Source organism: Hippopotamus amphibius, chromosome 3 (genome assembly GCF_030028045.1).
Source record: "Hippopotamus amphibius kiboko isolate mHipAmp2 chromosome 3, mHipAmp2.hap2, whole genome shotgun sequence".
In the NCBI taxonomy this organism is placed as follows: Eukaryota; Metazoa; Chordata; class Mammalia; order Artiodactyla; family Hippopotamidae; genus Hippopotamus; species Hippopotamus amphibius.
Window position 1 is genome coordinate 112921455 of NC_080188.1, and position 19787 is coordinate 112941241.

Consider the following 19787-nt stretch of genomic DNA (forward strand, 5'->3'; position numbering starts at 1 on the left):
TTTTGCCTGCCTCCGAAAGCTTGGGGAGGGAAAGAAAGGGGTATACCTGCAGCTTGTGCTAAAAGGACAGGGCATGTGCTAGCCTGTCAGTGTCCCTTCTATTAGCCAACACTACCCACCCTCCCAGTCCCTCTATCCTGCGCTCCCCGCTCCACTACGTTAGTATGTCTACCTCTGTTTCTGACTCTGAAGAAGGGTCGGGCCATACAGAGGAAATACTCATGGGCACAACCCCCTCTGACGTTGAGTCCTCCACATCAATCTCTTCCTCTTCAGGGCTGGCAGGAAGTGGATCCAACAACTCAGAGTTGCCAGATCCCTCCTTGCCTGCCTCTGCAGCTGGGTGTAATACTTCATCCATAGTTAGGGACACTTCCAGCCCAGTCTCCACCCAGTTTGAACAGGGAGGCAAGAGGTCCCCATAGAACCTTTGGGGAGGGTCGAGGGAATTGATATGAAGTCTCTCTCTCTGACCATCCAGTGGCTGGGGGCTGGTAATTTCTAGGTCTGGAGTCCAAGAACCTCCCACTGAAAGCACCTCCCCTTCACTCACCTCAGAGGGCATAACTAGGGGACTAAGGGGTTCAATTGTCTCTTTGTTGTCAGAGGGCATGACAAGGGGGCTAAAAGGCTCAATTGGCCCTTTGTTCTCACCAACAGGTTCCTTTTCCAATCCTGTGATTTCCCTGGGCCAGAGCTCCATGTCTGGCAAACACCATTCTTCCCCTTCATTCCAGTTTTTTCCTGTTTCTGTCAGGTGATAACTAGGGGTCCTGCAGCCCTCTGCCCGGGGACTCTCCAGAGACCCTATGGGTGGCTCCATGTCTGAGTCACAGAGCATGAAGTCCAGGATCTCTTCCAGCTCACTGGTGGCAGCAGCACTCGTGATTCGGTACTCCTCAGCTTCACAGGGCTGCCCCAGCAGGGCTGTGTCAAATGCGTAAGGCTCTCTGCAGTCAATATCCAATCCAGGTTCCTTCCCTACCACCTCTGGACTGGACCCAATCTCAGACTTCACCACTGGGTGGTTTGGGGAGCGGCTAGCAGACAGCAGAACATCTTGTAGCCTAGGGCATATGGGGGAGTCCTCACACAGGTCTGTTCTAGCAGATGACATTTCCTGCTCGTTACCTGAGGATGGCTGAGTCCCTGGAGGCTCTTCCAAGTCTTCAGGTTCTGGGATCTGAGGGCTGTCTTGACAGTTTTTTAGGGGAGCCTCTTGAACTACCTCCCAGCAGGTCCCGTTGACAATCTTGCGAAGTTTCACTCTGCCAACCTGCCCCTCCTCTGCAGAGTCTGAATTAGGTGTCCTGAATTCAGGGCTCCGCTTCTTGTTTCCACCTGTCTTTCCAAGACCAGGTGGGCTTAGGGTGCTCTGTAGAGGACTAGCTCGTCCTGTTTTCTGCTTATCCTCTGGCACTTCTTTATTTATACCCTTCTGCCGCCAAAGACGCCGGCCAGGGGCTGTGGGTACTGAGCTGGGTCTGCTTAACATGCTGGCAGGCTTGGATGTACAGACATCAGGAGACGGCTTTGAGCGACTCAGCCTGATCTTTCTGGGCAACAGTCGCTCATCCACAGAGGGGTACAAGCTGGGTGGGGAAAGTGCTGTAGGACCAAGGGCAGGGTCATTTTTGTTTTCTTTCAGTCCTTGACTGTGACTTGATGGTGAAGAGCTTTTTTCTTGTGGAGTTGGGCAGGCTCTGGCCTTCCTCCTGAGCAGAAGAGTGCCAGACAAGTTCTCTGTGTTCTGTCGGTTGTTCTTCTCGTGGGGCCCCTCCTCTTTCCCCGAGGACTTCAATCTCACTGCCCCAAGAGGACAGGGAGTCTGGGTAACAGGCAGTGGAGTTCGAGGGCGGCGGCTGGATGCCACCACCCTGGCAGAGATTGGTGTAGCACTTGGAGGCTGTAGGCACTCCCTGTTCAGTCTTCGACCCTGAGGGGCCTTCACCAACTTCCCACCCTCTAGCTGAAGGGATTCTAGCTCAGATACACGGAGCTGACGGGCAGCAGAAAGCACATCCTGGGCTTCTTCTCGAGATACTTCCATCTCCGAGGTATACAGAAAGTCTACCAGCTTCCTAAGTGTCCTGATCTTCAGGCCCCCCAGCTCAAGCACCACTTTCCGACCCTGAGCTGGCCTCTCCCGCTCCAGGCGCTCTGTGAAGAAGGGGCTGCAGGCCGACAGGATGCAGCAATGGGCTGGGACTGCCTCACCTGGAGGGAAACCCAAACACTTTGTTATCTATCTCATGCCCACTGGCATGTTCATCAGTTAAGCACAGACATTACTACCTAAATGTGCTGCCTCTTTTCTCAGTTTTTCTCCATGGAAGTTCAAGTAGAAGGAGAAATTGTTTCTTCTGCCTGCCTGGAACATTATCCCATCCAAGTACTAACCAGGCCCGACCCTGCTTAGCTTCTGAGATCAGACGAGATTGGGGTGCGTTCAGGGTGGTATGGCCGTAGACTGCCTGGAACATTCTGCCATTACCTAGCTAACTCATTTTTTTATCCTTCAAAACCTATTTTAGGCTTTCAGAAAGTCTTTCCCCACCCACCCCCGGTCTGAGTTAGGTGCTCTGTAGCAATTATAGCATTCAGCTATCTGCACTGGAATTGTCCATCTCCTTCACTGAATTTGCAAGCTCTGTGAGGACAGGCCGTGTCTGTCCTGCTACTGAAATATAACCAGTGCTTGACACAAAGTAGGGGATCAAATACTTGCTGAATAAATGTTTTTGACTCACACACGAGTTTAAAATTTTGTATAGAAGCTACCTGTGTTCTAACAAAGATTGTGAGCTTTGGATATGGATAATCAGGGCTCAATTCTCTCCTGAGCTCTCTCCACTGCCTGGCATCCACTGTCCTGAACCACCTTCTTCTCATTTGATGGGCACTTCCTGGGCAATTTCAGCCTCTCCCATGGCTTCAGTTACCAAAGGCTTGCTGACGATTCCCAGATCCTACATCTGCCCAGGTATCTTTTCTGAGATAGTAAGCATGTATGATTACATGGACGTCCCACAAGTACCTCCAGTGCAACCTTTCTAGAAAGTGAACTCATCATTCCCCACACTCCAGAACTTCCTGATTTTTACTTCAAAATAAGATATCACAATCACCCAACTGCCCAGGCCTGAAAACTTGAAGGCATATTTGATTCTTCCTTCTCTCTTACCCACTGCATCTAATCAAACATTAAGTTTTTTGGGACTTCCCTAGTGGTGCAGTGGTTAAGAATCTGCCTGCCAACACAGGGGACATGGGTTCGATTCCTGGTCCGGGAAGATTCCACATGCCACAGAGCGACTAAGCCCATGTGCCACAACTACTGAGCCCTTGTGCCACAGCTACAGAAGCCTGTGCGTGCCTAGAACCTGTGCTCTGCAACAAGAGAAGCCACTGCAATGAAGAGAAGCCTATGTACCACAACGAAGAGTAGCCCCTGCTCGCCACAACTAGAGAAAGCCCTCGCGTAGCACTGAAGACCCAACACAGCCAATAAATAAATAAATATTAAAATCAAAACATTGAGTTTTTTTTAAAAAGCTAATACTTCTTGAGTCCTTATTATGTGCCAGGCATCTAAGGATTTCAGCAGTATTCATTTAATCTTCACTGCAACCCTGCAGGGTAGTTGTTATTACAGATGATAAACTGTGGCATAGTGAAGTAACATGCCCACAATTACAGTTAGTTAAGGAGCAAGGACAAGATTTGAACCCAGGACTACAGTCTATGCTCTTAACTGCAGCAAGTTTTGTAAATTCTCTTGAATAGCTCATAAACCATACATTTCTTTCTATTCTCAATGCTTTAGTTCAGGCCACCATTCCCTCTCTCCTGGATTACAAAACAGCCTCCTATCTGGGCTCAGTAACAATCTAATAATTCTCATTGCAGCCCAAGTGCAGTTTCTAAAGCAGTTATGACCTTCTTCTTAAAACCTTTAAATACATTTCCTGAGACTTCCCTGGTGGTGCAGTGGTTAAGAATCCGCCTGCCAATGCAGGAGACACGGGTTCGATCCCTGGTCCAGGAAGATCCCACATGTCATGGAGCAACTAAGCCCATGAGCCACAACTCCTGAAGCCTGTGCACCTAGAGCCTGTGCTCTGCAACAAGAGAAGCCACTGCAATGAGAAGCCTGTGCACCACAACAAAGAGTAGCCCCCGGTCTCCATCACTGGAGAAAACCCCCACGCAGCAACAAAGACCCAATGCAGCCAAATAAATAAATATTAAGAAAAAGAAAACAACTTCACAGTGTTTTGAGGACAAGGCCAACTTCCTTGGTATAACACTGCAGACCTGCTAATTTCTCTAGCCACACCTCTGATCAATACACTTCTGATAGTCTGTGCTCTAGCCATAATGAACCACTTGCAAATCCCTGGTCACATCTCTAGATCTCTGTATATGCTGTTTTCTCTGCTTAGCAAAATCTTTCCCCATTTCCTCCTCCTTCTTTTTGTCCTTCACACCTCACCTATGGGGTTATTTCTTCCAAGAAATTCTCGCTAACCCCCAACCTCCTCAAGCCTGTGAATGAAGGGACTTCCCTGGTGGCACAGTGGTTAAGAATCTGCCTGTCAATGCAGGGTACATGGGTTCAAGCCCTGGTCCACATGCTGTGGAGCAACTGAGCCTGTGTACCACACCTACTAAGCCTGCACTCTAGAGCCCACGAGCCACAACTACGGAAGCCTGCGCACCTGGAGCCCATGCTCGGCAACAACAGAAGCCGCCATAATTAATGAGAAGCCCACGCACCGCAACAAAGAGTAGCTCCCACTCGCCTCAACTAGAGAAAGCCTGAGTGCAACAACAAAGACCCAATGCACCCAAAAATAAAATAAATAAATAAATACAGTCTGTGAAGGAAGAAAAAAAAAGTCTGTGAAGGATGCTCTTCTTTTGTGCTCCTGTATCAGCCCCTACTTACCCCAATGTCATTTATTATACTGCTCAGTTATCTGAATGCACTGGTTATTTGAATGTCTCCCCCTTACATGGTTTCCTTACGAGGACAGACTTTACCTTCATATATACTACATGCCCATGCTAGTACAGTATGCTAGCATACATAAGCCCACTGATACTTTTTTTCTTTATTTTGAATTAAGGAATGAATGCTAATTCTGCACTTACTAAAAGAATCAACAGACAAGTCACTTAACTCTCTAGGCTTCAATGTGCTCATCTGTAGAACTGGAACCATGTAACATTCCTTATCTCATAAGGCTGTTAGAAGAATCAAATGAGACACTAAACTATACTATATGTACTCTGCAAACTGTAGACTGTTACACAATGTTGGTTGTCCTAACCCTGTTTGATAAATGAAGAAAGTGAACTGGAGAGAGATGAAGTTACTTGTTCATTTGTTACTAACAAAACTAGGACCTAAACTCAAACTCCTAGTCTTAGGCCCTTTACACTATACCAGGCTCTATCCCAAGCTGATTTAACATTTCAAGTGTAAAGGGAAGGGGTGGAAATAAGCTATCTGTTTTTAGGTTTTACAACAAAACAACAAAAGCCATCAATTTGAAGACAAGAAAAAACCTTAAACAGCTTAGCAAGAAAATAGGAAAATATGTAATAGTATCATCTAATACTGACATTGTGCTTAGTACATTAAAAGTACTGTTCTAAGTGCTTTATGTATGTTAACTCAGTTTTCACAACCATCCCACTGTGGTATTATCCACGTTTTACAGAATTTCTATGCTTACAAAACTTTATAATTAGTTTCAATTTTTAAGAGGAGCATAATCTCTCATTCTTGAAAAATGTACCTGTCCTAGAAAGAGCTCTTTACCAAACAGCTTACAGTACGCAAAGGCGATAATTACACACTTTCTTGGTTTTGTCCTTCACTGCTTGGCCCTAAAATCATTTTACTTAGTCTATGGTGAGTTTTCCATTGAATCCCTACTCGTCTCTTACCTTCTGCTTGCAGAAGGACATCACAGAATACACCACTCTGTTGCTGGTGATGAAGCTGCAGAAAAGCTAACCGGAGGAACCGGGGATTCCTGTATAGGATTTTGGGACTTGCAGGAGAGCACATGTTGGTCTCTTAACAAACCTACGTTTTCATGGATCAGATTCCTGTGGGTGAAATAATACCTTTCAGAAGCATGGTTATACCTAATTTCTTTCTTTTTTTTTTCTGTCTTTGAAATGACAGGGAAATTTGAAAGTGGGAGACAAAAGCATGAGTTGCGGGACCATAAGCCCAGGAATTGTGCCAAGGGTATCTTAAGAAAGACTATCCTAGTGGTTACAGGTGGCAGCTCAGAGATAACCTAGATTTGAATCTCAGCTCTATTATTTATTAGCTTAGCTGTATAATTTCAGGCAAATAACCTAACTTCTCTAAGTCTTACTTTTCTCATCTAGGAAATGGGAATTATAACAGTACTGTATTTACCTCATAAGGCCGTTTTAGAGATTTAATGAGTCAATTTTACCAAACTGCTTAGCAGTGTGAGTACCTGGCACAAAACTAGCACTCCAAAAATGGAGCTGTTATCCTTCAACCTTCCTCATTCACATTACCAGAGACTCAACTCCTATGGTGCTGACTACTCATATTCTTCCTGAACACCACAGTTCTGAGCTTCATAGGTATACTTCCCCAATTTAACACATTTTAACAAAACACTATCGAGTCTTACGCGATCTCTAAGAAGTCACACACCTTCTTTTCTCCAAGCTCACTCTACCACACTAACCAGCAGAGGGTGCACAGTAAAGAAAAGAAGCTGTTGAACTTGGTGGGACGGTCTCTCACAGAAATAAGAATAGTGCCACCGTGGGTTCAGATGTTCTTGACCAAAGTGAGCATGATTCCGCCCGGAAATTGGCAAAGAATTTGGCCTTCAGGGTTCCTAATCTGGTCAATTACCTGGCTAACACTAAAGCAAGGATAATTAAGCATCCTACCCCTCCTAACACAAGCTGCGGATTATGACTTTGGGCTTACTACGTTTTCAGCTTTTGCACTGAGATCCCCACACTCACTGCACAGCTGGTGTTCCTTTCCTGGCATGCAGTTTTCTGTCAGGTGGCACTGAGCCTCCAAATATTCACGTCAAACTATCAGGAAAGAAAAGCGTGGAAAGGTAAATTATGACACTGTAGGCTCAATTCCATCTCAGTCAGAGAGATGGGGCTGGAAGATGGCAGTTGTTGCTAGGGCCCAAACGTAGGCCCTGGGAGCCTTCCCAACCCACCAGCACTGGGCCTTGCCCCCAGACCCAACCTGCAATCGCTCTCCGGGAGGAGATGCTCCTGCTGTCCTCGCCGTGCTTGGGTCCTCGGTCCAGCCTGCCTTGCTTCCTCCCAAAGTCCAGCCTCGCGCGGGGAGGCTTAGCAAAGCTGCACAACGTCCTGAGGGTTCCTCTCCCCGTCCAGAACCAAGGGAATCGGGGTTGGCAGGGGGGAAAAGCAAGGCTTTAGAGAAGGCCCTGCAAAGCTGGGCGCCCCGCACGCTGCTCGGGGGGCCCCGCCCAACTCCTCTGAAGAGAGACCTCTCGGCGCGAAGGTTTCTGGGAATGGAGCGTGGGGATCCCGGAGGCCCGAATTCAGGGCTCACCCTCACCGTCACCTCCGGCCGCACAGGCTTTGCAGCCACTCCGCGGTGCCCTCGTCCTGCCGCAGGCCCCGGGACCCTTATGCACCGGGAGGCGGTGACGGCGAGGGCCTGAGGCCACGCGGCCGGCACCACACGCCTCGCGCCACCGGCCTCGCGTCGCGAACCCGACGTCCTTCCTCCTCCCCCAGCCCGCCGGCTTACGTCATCTGCCCGAATGCGTCCTCCTCATTGGCTGAGGCTCCTCAGAGAGCCAATCACAGGACGATGAGCGCTTTGGGCGGGAGGCAAAGTCTCAAGGGACTTGGGCTTAGGGAAGGCCGTGGGCTGCGACGGGAAGGGGGAAGGGCCCGCTGGGGAGGAATTCTTCTAGAAGCCGGCCTCATCCTCCCTGGCTCGGTGAAAATACACGGAACAGAGGCTCAGTACTGCCAACAGGGCAGCCTCCAAGGTGGTGGAAGGACACCTCCGGCTTCCCTCCCTTTGAGGAGGGTGCGAATGGCCTCGGCCGCGCTGAGAGCGCCCCACTCACAATGGAGGAGAAGGCCTCAGGATGGTTCCACTCGCACCTTGTCCCCCAAGTCTCTCACTAGATGTCTCCTAAGGCCAGGAATGTTCTGGAACAAGTTCCTGGGGCTAGTTTCTGAAGTCAAGTGTGTCACAGATTCCCTTCCAGCCCCACATCTCGGAGACCTGATGACCCAGGGAGTGACAGAACTTTCTGTCTGGAAGGGTCTCCAATGTTCATGTCTTTAGGGCACTTCCTGCCTGGAAACAGCTGTGTTTTCAGGGATAATTTTCAAAAATTAAAAGAGCTTGAGATGAAACATGTAGAGAGAATTGCCAAGCCACGTTAGATATCTGGACCGCAGTTCTCTCCCCTGTGTGTGTGTGGGGGGTGGGGGTGGGGGCGGGGAACCGTGCTGCCAGGTGATGTCCGTCGCTGGACGGAGCCGGCTGAATCTGGTGCCACTGGGGACTAAGTGTGATGACTTCACACGGAACAGCCCCGGCTGGGGCCAACTGGAGGCTGGAAGGACGATGCCTAAGAGAAGGGAAACCTGCCCAGGGACACAAAGTACCAGGGTGAGTAGAACAGGGCGTTCAAGGGTATCTTTATTGATATCTTATACCTTTTCAAAAAGAACTTGAGGTGGTTGATTGAAATATGCGGGGGGCGGGGGGGGGGGGCGGCGGTGCTAGATTTCCAAGTCAGGTAATATTTTCCCTAGTTTGAGGCCCCTGGTCTTTTTTTTTTTTTTTTTTTAATGTATGCTCCTTCATTTGTTTTTGGTTGCGTTGGGCCTTCCTTGCTGCGTGGGCTTTCTCTAGTTGTGGCAAGCTACTCTTCGTTGTGGTGACCAGGCTTCTCCTTGCGGTGGCTTCTCTTGTTGGGAGCACAGGCTCTAGACACACAGGCTTCAGTAGTTGTGGCGTGTGGGCTCAGTAGTTGTGGCGCACCTGCTTAGTTGCTCAGTAAAATGTGGGATCTTCCCGGATCGGGGTGGGATCGGGGTGAACTCGTGTCCCCTGCATTGGCAGGGGGATTCTTAACCACTGCACCGCCAGGGAAGCCCCTGAGGGCCCTGCTCTTAAGATGGAGAAAGGAACAAGGGACAGAAGACGCTTGTGGCTGCGTCATATTTTGGAGAGGTAGCAATTTGTGAAAGGACATAAAACTTAGCAGAAGGACAGATTTTAAATGTCAGCACGCGCGCACACACACACACACACACACACAAAAGAAAGCAAGCAAGCAAGGGGAAAAAATGCAGAACAATACTTGTTCACGGCATCTGTTACTGTGGAATCGAGACTAGATTAGGCAGGTGCAATACCACCTGTGTGATTCTGTGATTTTGTAATAGGTGATTCTGTGAGTTTGTAAAGAAAATATAAATATTACATCCCCTCATGAATATATTGTTATTAGGATTAGATTAATTTTCAAGAGGTAGAGAGGACTCACTTGGTTTTTGTTTTTTTTCGTTGTTTTTAATCCACTTTTAGTTAAATCTTTAGTTAAATTAGTTTAGTGTTAGTAGCTTTTCTAAAGGGAATGATAAATGGACATCCTGTCTAGGGCTTCAAAAATGACAAACTTTGGATAGTAATGTATTGCCACCAGAGGGTAGAAAGGAGTAAAAATGTTTTGTTTTCCTTTGTATGGATAGCCAGTGCTTTTTTTGGAGTTGGGTTTTTAAAAATTTCTTCTCCTTGGCATTTATGTTTTAGAAGTAGAGTCATCACAGCACAGCGCTCTGCCCTATATAATAATTTTAACATTTCTTTTTTAAGTACAGTTTTATTTCGCAGCTCTTCCCTAATCTTTCACCATTTTATGGTATCTTTTCTTTGTGCGTATGTGGTGATGGTTGTGGGTGAAGTTAAACTTTGAGAGTTGTAAAAGTGAGCACTGAATGTAGTCTTCCATGCATTAAAAACAGAGCAAAACAAAACAAAACCATAAAAAAAAAAAGAAAAAAGGGAAGGAAAAAAAAGCCCCAAACAAAAATAACTCTGTATCTGTGAACACATCCTCAAGCCATTGACTTTTCTCCATTTTTACTGCTACCACTGTAGTCAACTCCATATCACTGCAACTTGACCTTCAAACTAATTTCCTTACTTTCACTCTTGCCCCCACTTTAATCCATTTGTCATATAAGCAGCCAGATCTTTTCAAAATGTAGATTGGATTATGTCAATCCCCACAGGCTTTCCTCCACCTAAGAATAAAATCAAAACTCCTTTCTCTAACCTATAGAACCCTTCATATTCTGATTTCCACCTATCCTTCCCTCCTCATTTCCAGCATGTTCTGCTGGATCCAGTATGTTTCAGTTCCACACTTTAGGGCTTTGGCATTAGTAGTTACCATTGCTCATATTTTCTCGTGGTTGGCTTCTTCTTACCATTCAGATTTCAACTTAAATGTCTCCTGTCCAGAGAGTTTGTCCCTGACAAATCGAGTCTAGAACATGCCACAAGGCATTCTCATCAGTCTGTTTTGATCTCTGCATAGCACTCCTTCTGACAGCTTATTTGCTAATCTTCTGCAACCCTGCCCCAATCAGAATGTACACTTCTTGAGAGTAGGAAACTTGTCTATCTCATTATTCTTGACATCAAGAAGAGTACATTTCTCACAGTAGGTGCTCAAAATAACCCAAAAGGAACTAGTCTTTTTATTTTCTATTCACTGAGTATAAACTTTTCCCCTCAGTTTCCCCTCATTAATCCTTGTGATTGTTTGGAGATGGCTGTTTCAGATTAATTTAAAATTTAACACCTTTTTCACTACTGAGTTAACCTTTTTGATTTATATATAATTTTATTTTGAATGTTATCTACAAATTCATTAATGTTAAATGACTTGTCCAGGATTACATAGTAAGCCAACAGAGTTCCTTCATTTATTCATCTGTTGCTAAATATGAGATACAAGGCTGAGCTTTGGGGATACACCATAAACTAGAAAGACATTTTTTATGTCTTCATGGAGTTTATCTTCTGGTGGGGGAGACAGGAAAGCGCGCAAGCGCGCGCACACACACACACACACACACACACACACGGAGGCAAAATACTTGCAAGTTGTTAGTGGTGATATGAAGGAAACAAGACTAATCCATCTCTAGAAAATCATAGCATATTCTAGATAATGGCTCTGATCTAGGAACCAGTGAATCAAACATTTCTTGTGTTGATTGTTTTCCTTTGACAATCATCTTTTGCTTTTAAACTTGCTGTGTAGGACTAGGAATAGATGGTAAGTAGAGGTAGATGTGATAAGGAAATTGGAAAAGATTCTTAGTGAGAGTTAAAGGCTGTTTGTTTTTCTGTCAGATATATTCATTTCCCATTCTAGTTTGTTTAAAGCCCATCTGGCAAGTGCTGTGATGTCTGTTGGGTCTTCCAGAAGTTCTGAGAGAAGTCCTTTTTGTCCACATTAGACCAAATATGAGGGTCTATGAGACTGTAGACGAAATACGGGCAGGTGGATAATGATCAGATAAACCTGATTAGAAGGGCACTTTCATGCTGAGGAGGCGTGGAATTCCAGTTTAGATAGATAAGGAAAGGTCAGATTATGGCTAATAAGTGTTACTTTAATGTATTGGATAAATAAATATGACATCTTGAAAATAGATGAGGAACTTGGCCTTTATCCTGATCACAGTGTAAGGTAATAGAAAGAGCATGATTTTGGAGTCAGACTGATGAGAGGTTTATTCCTTAGCCAGATGAGCTCAGGCCAGTTTCTTAACTTTGCTGAGCCTTGATTTTCTCATCAGTAAAATGGTCGATGGTAATGCTGTCTCCATGGTGGTGTTTTATTTTTTTTTATTATTTATTTTTTAAGAACTTTTATTGAAATACAGTTAACATACAATAAACCGCATATATTTAGAGTGTACAACTTGGTATCCCAATCTCCCAACATGGTGGTGTTTTAGAAGTTAGGGATAATGAGTGTAAAGTGCCCTTGTATGATAGGTGCTTCATCATTGGATGCTATTATTGGGCATTGGTGAGCCAGTGAAATTTTTTTGGTAGGGCAGATATAATAACTCAATCTTACTGCATTTACACTATATGCCATGTATGATTTTAAGAACCTTATGTGTATTTTAATTCTCACAACAGTCCTGTGAGAGAGAGATGGTTATAATCTCCATTTTATAGCTAAAAAACTGAGTCACAGAGAGATTATATAACTTTTCCAAGGTTACAAAGTATATAGTACATTTACTTGATTGAGTATACTTACAGAGGAGAAAGGTTTGAAGCCAGTCAGTTTGGCTGCAGAACCAATGCTCTTAACCACTCTTTTAGATGATGAAAACTTTATGGAGATTCATTTGGTAGCAGCAGTCTACAGGCTAGATTTTAGATTTTTCAGTAAGAAAAAGAAATTTTCAGTTCATCATCATTTTAATATAGTTAAATCACTGAATGACCGTCAAATACTAGTCTTTGTCAAGCACGTAAAAAATTTTTTTTTCAATCTCTGTCCTTCGTGGTCTAATAGTCTAAGAACATATTAAAGGTAACTCTTAACTCAGAAAAAGAATACCTGTTATAATCCTTTATTTAGGTCAAGCATAAAAAGAATATATGAACTAGACTGTCTTAAGCTCGAAGTTCATAAATAAGTTGAATTTTCTACATGTGAGAATTTCTTTTCCTTACACATGCTGTTACCGCCTCCAAATATATTGCTTGTTTATTGCATATCATTCACGCTCTCCCTCAAACCCACGTTATTTTGATTTGGAGACAAATGGGAAGACTGATTTTCCTCAACAGCTTAGTGGATTCAGCTTCCTTCTAGTTGAAAGTATAGCCTCTAAAAACTGTTTAAGTCCAAGCATTTGTTTTTCTAATTAACTCTAATGCACTTAAACCAAAACAATAAAATTGAGAGTTTACCTCAGATATCTCCTACCATCCCAATCAACACATTGTAGTCCTGTTTCTAGGATTTCTCGCTCCCTCCCTTCCTGTCTTTCTTTGGGAAAATGCTTTGGGGTAAAAAACAACAAACCAAATAGCAGCAGGCAAATAAAATCAGCTCTTTTTTGCTTCCCCACCCAGAAAGGAAGGAGGGAGCCAGAAACCCACCATCAAAGAGAACCGAGGTTCTTAGGCCATGCCATTCTAAAAAGCCCTTGTTCCTTCAGTCCCCTTCCCCGACCCCTCCCAGCTCTGCAGTAATTCCTCAGAGATTATATAGCCTCCACTTTAAATATAAATATATATATAAAGCTTCCCCCCTCTCTTTTTCTCCACCTCTTGCTCTCTCTCTTTTTTTTCATTTCCTATAATAAAGTTTCCTATTGGATAATATCAGCTCCCTGATTTATGCCTGGCTCCTATTGGAAGTTCTCAGGGGCTGACATCACTTAGGAAAGCGAGGGGGTAGGGCTGCCAGATCAGTTTGTCACCACCCAGGCTCCCTAGTCTTTGGCTGGGTGCAACTTCCATTTTAGGTGTTGGATCTGAGAGAAAAAAAAACAGGGAGAGAGAGAGAAAGAAGAGCAGGAAAGATCCTGAAAGGAGGAAGAGGTGGCGAAAAATCAACTGCCTTGCTGGATTTGTCTTTCTCAGCTCATTGACGAAGCCGTGGTTTTCTTTCTTAAAGGACTGGCTTTCGGAAGTCCACATTTGAGGTGTGTGCCTTTTTAAAAAAATATGTATATAGACGAGTAAAGGAGGATAAGCCAAGTCAAATTTTTGTCTTACAGTAACCGAGGGAATTTAAAAACGAGACAGGCTGTTATGCTGACGGGTAACTTTTAAGCAATTATTAATTTTTCTTTAAACTTATTTGGGGGAATTTTGGTGTTTTATCATATTTAAAGCAAAGTAAAATATTCAAGACCCAGAAACAAACTTCTAGGTCAAATATAGGGAGATGAATAGGTTCAGAGGGGTGAGAGCAATTCCGTAAATTTCCATTTTGGTGTGTTCTTTGATTTTATATGTATATATTTTTAGGTTAGGGTAACAAACTTCTATTTTCTGAGCTCTGACCAAAAGTTGGGTTTTTTTGGCATGTTGCGTGTGGGTTGGGAAAGGAATTTGTCCGGGTCGGAAGCTGGTTATACAGATGGTTCTTCATATGTTTCAAAACTTTTTTTTTCTCCCTTTTATCATTAGATTTGTGGAAGTGGAAAGTTGCAGGGAGCTTTGCAGCTTAAATGGTGATATTTTTTTCCCCTAGAGAGTTTGAACGGCCCAGATTGGTTTCAGCCCTACTGTTCCTGGGTGGATCCCTCTTTTACTTTTCCAGGTGTGGTGGGTGGGAGCCTCATTCTCTTTCTAGACTTAGCCTCCCAGCCTTGCCTTATAAAAGAAAACAAATGGATCCATGGTAACTGAATTACTATCCCTTTCCTTCTAAAACTACGTTTGATGGCAAAGATTTGTGGAAGTATTGTATGTTCATTCTGCATATACGTTAACGTTCTGTTTATGTGCTTAAGGGATAAGGAAATTCTAATCATGCTTTTTAGTTCACCTGAGTAAAGTGGCACATGTGAAAGTATTTTCAGTTTTGTGCTCTCAGAAAGAGGCTTGGGTTAAAATAAGGTTAGGCTAAGAGTAAAACACTTATACAAACTTTAGTGTTTAGGATGCATTTGAGAAAGCACAAGGGGAATTCTTTATTTTTAAACCAAACTGAAAGTTGTTTTTTGGAGGTGAGTTTGTTTGGTTAATTTGCCATGAAATCAGAAATCTTTACGATCTGAAGGCCCATGGCTGTGCTTTCATGTTTTGTATTTAATCTTAAGATTTGTTTTGTTTTGTTTTGCAAATACATTCTTGTAAAAATACTGATGCTAGATGACCATATAGCCAACTCATCAGTAGCTGAAAACTGAATGTTCTCTTCCTTCTCCCTTTGAAAATTCTAATCATCTGAAAATTATAACTGCAATAGATAGTGCCCTAATTGTAACAAGAAGGACCTTAATATGTAAGCTGCTTATTAGCTTTAAACTGGTATGTATCTATAATAATCCTCTGATTTTTGTGCCCCCCACCTCTTAATTCTTTTTAGACTAGAGCACTTACTTGAATTTCTTTTCCAGAACAAGAGTATTTCTTGAAAGATGATTTCATTCTCGTAAGGTTGTGGTTTCAGAGGAAACAGAACTTTATTCCTTTTTAAAATATAATTTATGCAAGGGCTACAGTAAGATTTTAATGTCTGAATCTCCTAATTATAGCATGTGCAGTTAAAAAGAAAGAAAAAGGACAGTGTATATTTTGTTGGGCTGTAGTTCTTATTTCATTTACAAATTTTTAACTGCTCTCTCTACCTTGACTCCAGCCTAGGGGGGTTTCTTGGTAGATCTTTGGAGGATTGGTCTTGTTGCTGCCACAATGTCAGTTTCCCACTCAACCTTTAGGGGGAGGGATGAGGGAATCCGAAGAAAGAGTACAAAGGCAGTTTGAAAATAGGTTCTGGATGACTGAGTGGTCGTGGTTTGGGTCCAGCTTTAAATACTGGGCTTTGTGTAGCTGCAGTGAACATTGTAGTTAACTAGCATCCAGGACTATTTCCATGAACTGAGGCATTGTTTTGACTGGTGTGTACTGTTAGAGCCTTTTGGATATAAAGATGGAAGATTTGTCTTTTACCTCACCCCTACTAGTTCTTCCAGGAAATATAATAAGGGGTGTGAATAAGTGAATCTTTTATTTTTTGTTTTGCTCCTCATTTTGGTTTGGGGTAAAAAAATGACGAGTAAGTGTGAGTTGTGATTATTTTTTCTTGTTTGATTCCTATATGCTATTGGTTTCTTTGTTATATGACTAAGGTATGGTATGTTTCAGGTGGGGGCCTCCTTTGGGTGCTTAGGATCCTAGTGCCTTTCTTAGGGTTCCAATTATGGAGAGTCAGAGGAGTTAGAACATGTTCTTTCAGCTAGGATAAAAATGGGGACTATTGGAAATCTGAAAAAAAATAAATAAAGCTATGAGTAATTGCAATTCAGCCTTGGGTTTATGAGCTAGTTGCGCTCTAGGGATGAATGAGAGAGGATATGGATGCAAATAAATTAAGCATAGGTCACTATTCAATTGGAATAACAAAATGGTTAGCTCTGTATAATTTATTGCTTTCTATTTTGGTACCTGGTGGTCCTGTTACTAACTGCCAGCCCTCCCTCCCCCACCCCCTCCTGGTTGTTTTTTTTTTTTTTTACTGAGTGCTAAGCATTTTGCATAAACTATTTACTTAATTTCCTACAACAACTTTTTGTTTGGTTGGTTTATTTTTTGTTTTTTAAAAGAATTTGAGCCTCAGAGAAGCTGAGGTTTGCTGAACATTTTAGTGCTTGTAAGTGACCAGGCCAGGATTAAACCCTGGTCTAACTACAAAGTTAATGGACTTAACCACTACAACACTGGCATTCTTCAGAGAGAATAGAAACAAGAGCCAGAACTGAAATGAGCCCTTGCTAGAGGCAGGAGTATTTCATCTTGCTGAAGGTCAGTGCTCATTTAGATTTCCAACCCCCTCCATGTTAGAGTAATGTATGTAGAAAGGCCATTTTCCATAAAGACCTTGGGGAGCTGGATATGTTAGAATGGATATTATCTCAGTCTTTAGAACAGGGATCTTTCCATATGTACACCATTGCTTTCCTCTAATTTCTTAAACTTACTGGAAATGCCTCAAACCTCATTTGATTGTCAGTGAAATTTCTTCTTCCAGAGAATGTTCTGGCATGTGGTTTGGAATGATATTGCCAATTTGCAGGGAGAAGTTTGTAGCAGGTAGTTCAAATAATGTTTATCACACTGTATTAAAATTGTCTATTTATTTTTGTTTTTCCCTCTGTACTGACCTGCTTGAGTGTAGGTACTATCTTATCTCCGTATCCTCTTAGCACCTATCTTAGGGTCTGGGATATATTGAGGTGCTTAGTAAGCCTTGGTTAAATAAGGCACTATGGGAATCAGTGAGGGACTTTTGTGGGGAAGGCTGAAAGGAAGTTGAGATAGGAAGCAATTCAACAAAGATTAATAAAATTGCAATGTAATTTTGAAACTGTTGTCTGTGGTTTCAATCTTATACACATCTCCTACTTTCCATTTTTAAATAAAGTTTCTAGAAATAATTGAAGATTTAAAATTTTAATTTTTCTTTAATCCTGTTTCCTTTCTGGGCAAACAATACAAATAATAGTGTAAAAAGTAAGGGTCCTTGTCATTTCATTTCATATTATAGGCAACTGTTAACTTCAGCCACTGAAACCTTAAGTGTAGCCATTTTCTAGGGGAGAGGAACTGGTTACCCAGAACATATTAGGGCAGCAGCAGAGAAGTATTGCTTTCAGCCATGTTGGAAGTGAATGGTTTTTATACTTGTTAATAAAAACATAAAAAGCTTGGGAAGATAGTTTTGAACATTTGGATATTATTGTACATTTTGTCATTGCTTTCGCCATGAAACTTCAGGAGATTTAGTTCACAAGTGTTTTGGGAAGTTTATGAGTTTAAAAACCCAAGTTAATTTTCATGGGAAATTTGGAATAATAGTAACAAGAAATTTGCTTAAAGGAACGAGCCATAGATTATCAGTATGTGATTTCATGTTCTCTTCCCTTGCAAAAGGGGTTAAATGCTATGAGAAGCTGGAATAGGGATCGCTCTGCCTAAATGCAGCTGCCTCCAAGGTTTGCAATAGAGGGCGTTGATATAGCCTGGCAGGGAGATTGTAAAGGCCGGGAAGAAAAACTGTTCTGGTTAGAACTAACAAGCGGGATATAAGGGTATGGATTGATTTGTATTTAGTTATATTGTATAATGTGTTTTTGGAAGTAATTTTTCCCCCTAGTTCTACTTTGAATTGCATGTTATTGATTATTAAATATTTAGTATTGAGAGCGGGGCCCACATTTACTATTCTGGTTCAGGGACAGTGTTCCCATTTTAAAGAAAAAATTATTTACCTATATTTGGTTGTGCTGGGTCTTAGCTGCACTAGGCAGTGTTCCTGGTTGCCGCTTGCGGGCTCCTTAGTTTTGCCATGTGAACTCTTAGTTGTGGCATGCATGTGGGATCTAGTTCCCTGGCCAGGGATTGAACCCAGGCCCGCTGCATTGGGAACATGGAGTCTTACCCACAGTGCCACCAGGAAAGTTCTGTGTTCTCCATTTTTAAGGCCATTTCCTCTCCAGTGAGTCCCTAAGCCTGATTTTGGAGTGGTGTGGGCAGTTTAGATCAGGCATGTAGTGGGGACATTATAAAGATCCAGAGTTTCCTTTTCTTAATTAAAGCCTTCTTTGATGGCCAAAAGGTAATTTGGTGATCACTTTCACAAAACATGTCCCATTATGTGATGATAAAAGAAACTTCAACTTTTTATTTTGAAAACATTTCAGACTTACAGAAAAGTTGGAAAAGTAGCACAACTCCTATATACCCTTCATTCACCTTGACACCAATTGTTAAAATGCTTTTGCCACAAATGCATTATTATTCTGTATTTTTTGATCAATATGCTGACCAAACAGGGAATTTCCAATCTGAATGTTCCACAGTGTAGAGAGGCAAGGCAGCTTTGCATGGTTAAGAGCATGGATGCTAGAGCCAGACTGCCTGGGTCCAAATCTTCTACCACTTAACTAGCCAAGTAACCTTGGGAAAATTGTGTAATTGCTCTATGCCTTGGTCTCCTTGTCTGTAAAATAAAGACAATGATATTAACCATCTCATAGGATTGTGACGATAAAGTGGCTTAATACATGCAAAATTCATAGGAAGTTGCCCAGCTCATGGGAATACCTTGTGTTTGCTATTAGAATGGATACTTTAAATGAATTCAAACATCATTTGTCTGTTGGACTAAGTTCCCTTTAAGGTGTCTTAAAACCTGAGACTCTATGGTGGAATTAGATGCTTATATTACAAAATAAATGGGCATCCTAAATGGATAGGCTAATTTTTTTTTTTTTTTAATAAGAAAAAAAGTGCCTTTAGCAGGAGGCAGGTTTGGAGATTTGTATGGGCAGGGTTGATCAAAATATGGGTGCTATGGGAATGGATAACTCTTAATAAAGTGAGGTGTGAGTGAGGGAGGAGAAGCTGGTGGCAAAGCTTGAATATCTTGCAGTAATTTTTTTAGGAGATGTGAATAATTTAAGGGAAAAAATATAAGTTTCTCCCACCTTTTCATATCTACAGGAGACAACTCCAGCACCCAAGGGTAAACTTCCTTTAATTTTGGCAGAGAGTGGATTGAAAAAGCTTTATTTGGGTTTATTATTCTTGACTTTGAACCAGATTCTTTTCCTTAACAAATTACTTGTCCAACCAGGATTTTGTAGGATAACATTAGTTGTGAATGTACAGGAAACAATTACATAGCAATGAAGGTAGTTTTTTACTTTGACTTTTCTTGAAATAAACCTCCCTTTTTTATGTTCAGGAAACATCATTTTCTATTTTCAACCCTTATTTATGGACATTTGCAAAACTGAGACATGTAGAAATTTTGCGTTCATCACTTCCTGTGAGAAGTATGCTTCTAAGAAAGAGGTCTGCTCTTATATGTGGAAAAGCTAAACTGTGGCCTGTGGGAAATACATGTGTGTTAGATGCAGCCTTGCCTGGAAACTTTTGGTTTCTTCCAGGCTAAGATTTTCCTTCTTTTTCC

At 42.6% G+C, this 19787-nt stretch overlaps 2 protein-coding genes across 8 annotated transcripts in view; one reads left to right on the forward strand and one right to left on the reverse strand.

Annotated features, from left to right (window-relative positions):
- Positions 1–154: 154 nt before the first annotated feature.
- On the reverse strand, positions 155–6082 carry BTBD18 (BTB domain containing 18). The gene is made up of 2 exons (XM_057725486.1): positions 5959–6082; positions 155–2217 (listed from the first exon to the last, which is right to left on the reverse strand). Exons 1-2 carry the CDS (start codon positions 6080–6082, stop codon positions 155–157), a joined length of 2187 nt encoding a protein of 728 aa, XP_057581469.1.
- Positions 6083–13536: 7454 nt separating this feature from the next.
- Positions 13537–19787, forward strand: part of CTNND1 (catenin delta 1) — a 45577-nt gene continuing 39326 nt past the window's right edge. For 6 of the 7 annotated variants that reach the window (XM_057728753.1, XM_057728752.1, XM_057728754.1 and 3 more), the window contains exon 1: positions 13564–13785. The gene's annotated coding sequence lies outside the window, so the exon portion shown is untranslated. Of the gene's footprint in view, positions 13786–19787 lie in introns of all 7 variants that reach the window. The other variant, XM_057728751.1, reaches the window with a different exon arrangement.

Bases quoted from the DNA above. Each gene is read 5' to 3' on its own strand.
- BTBD18 (XM_057725486.1), bottom strand. From the start codon at position 6,082: ATGTGCTCTCCTGCAAGTCCCAAAATCCTATACAGGAATCCCCGGTTC. The intron at 2,218-5,958 runs GTAAGAGACGAG...GTTTCCCTCCAG, and splicing joins TGTCCTTCTGCAAGCAGAAG to GTGAGGCAGTCCCAGCCCAT.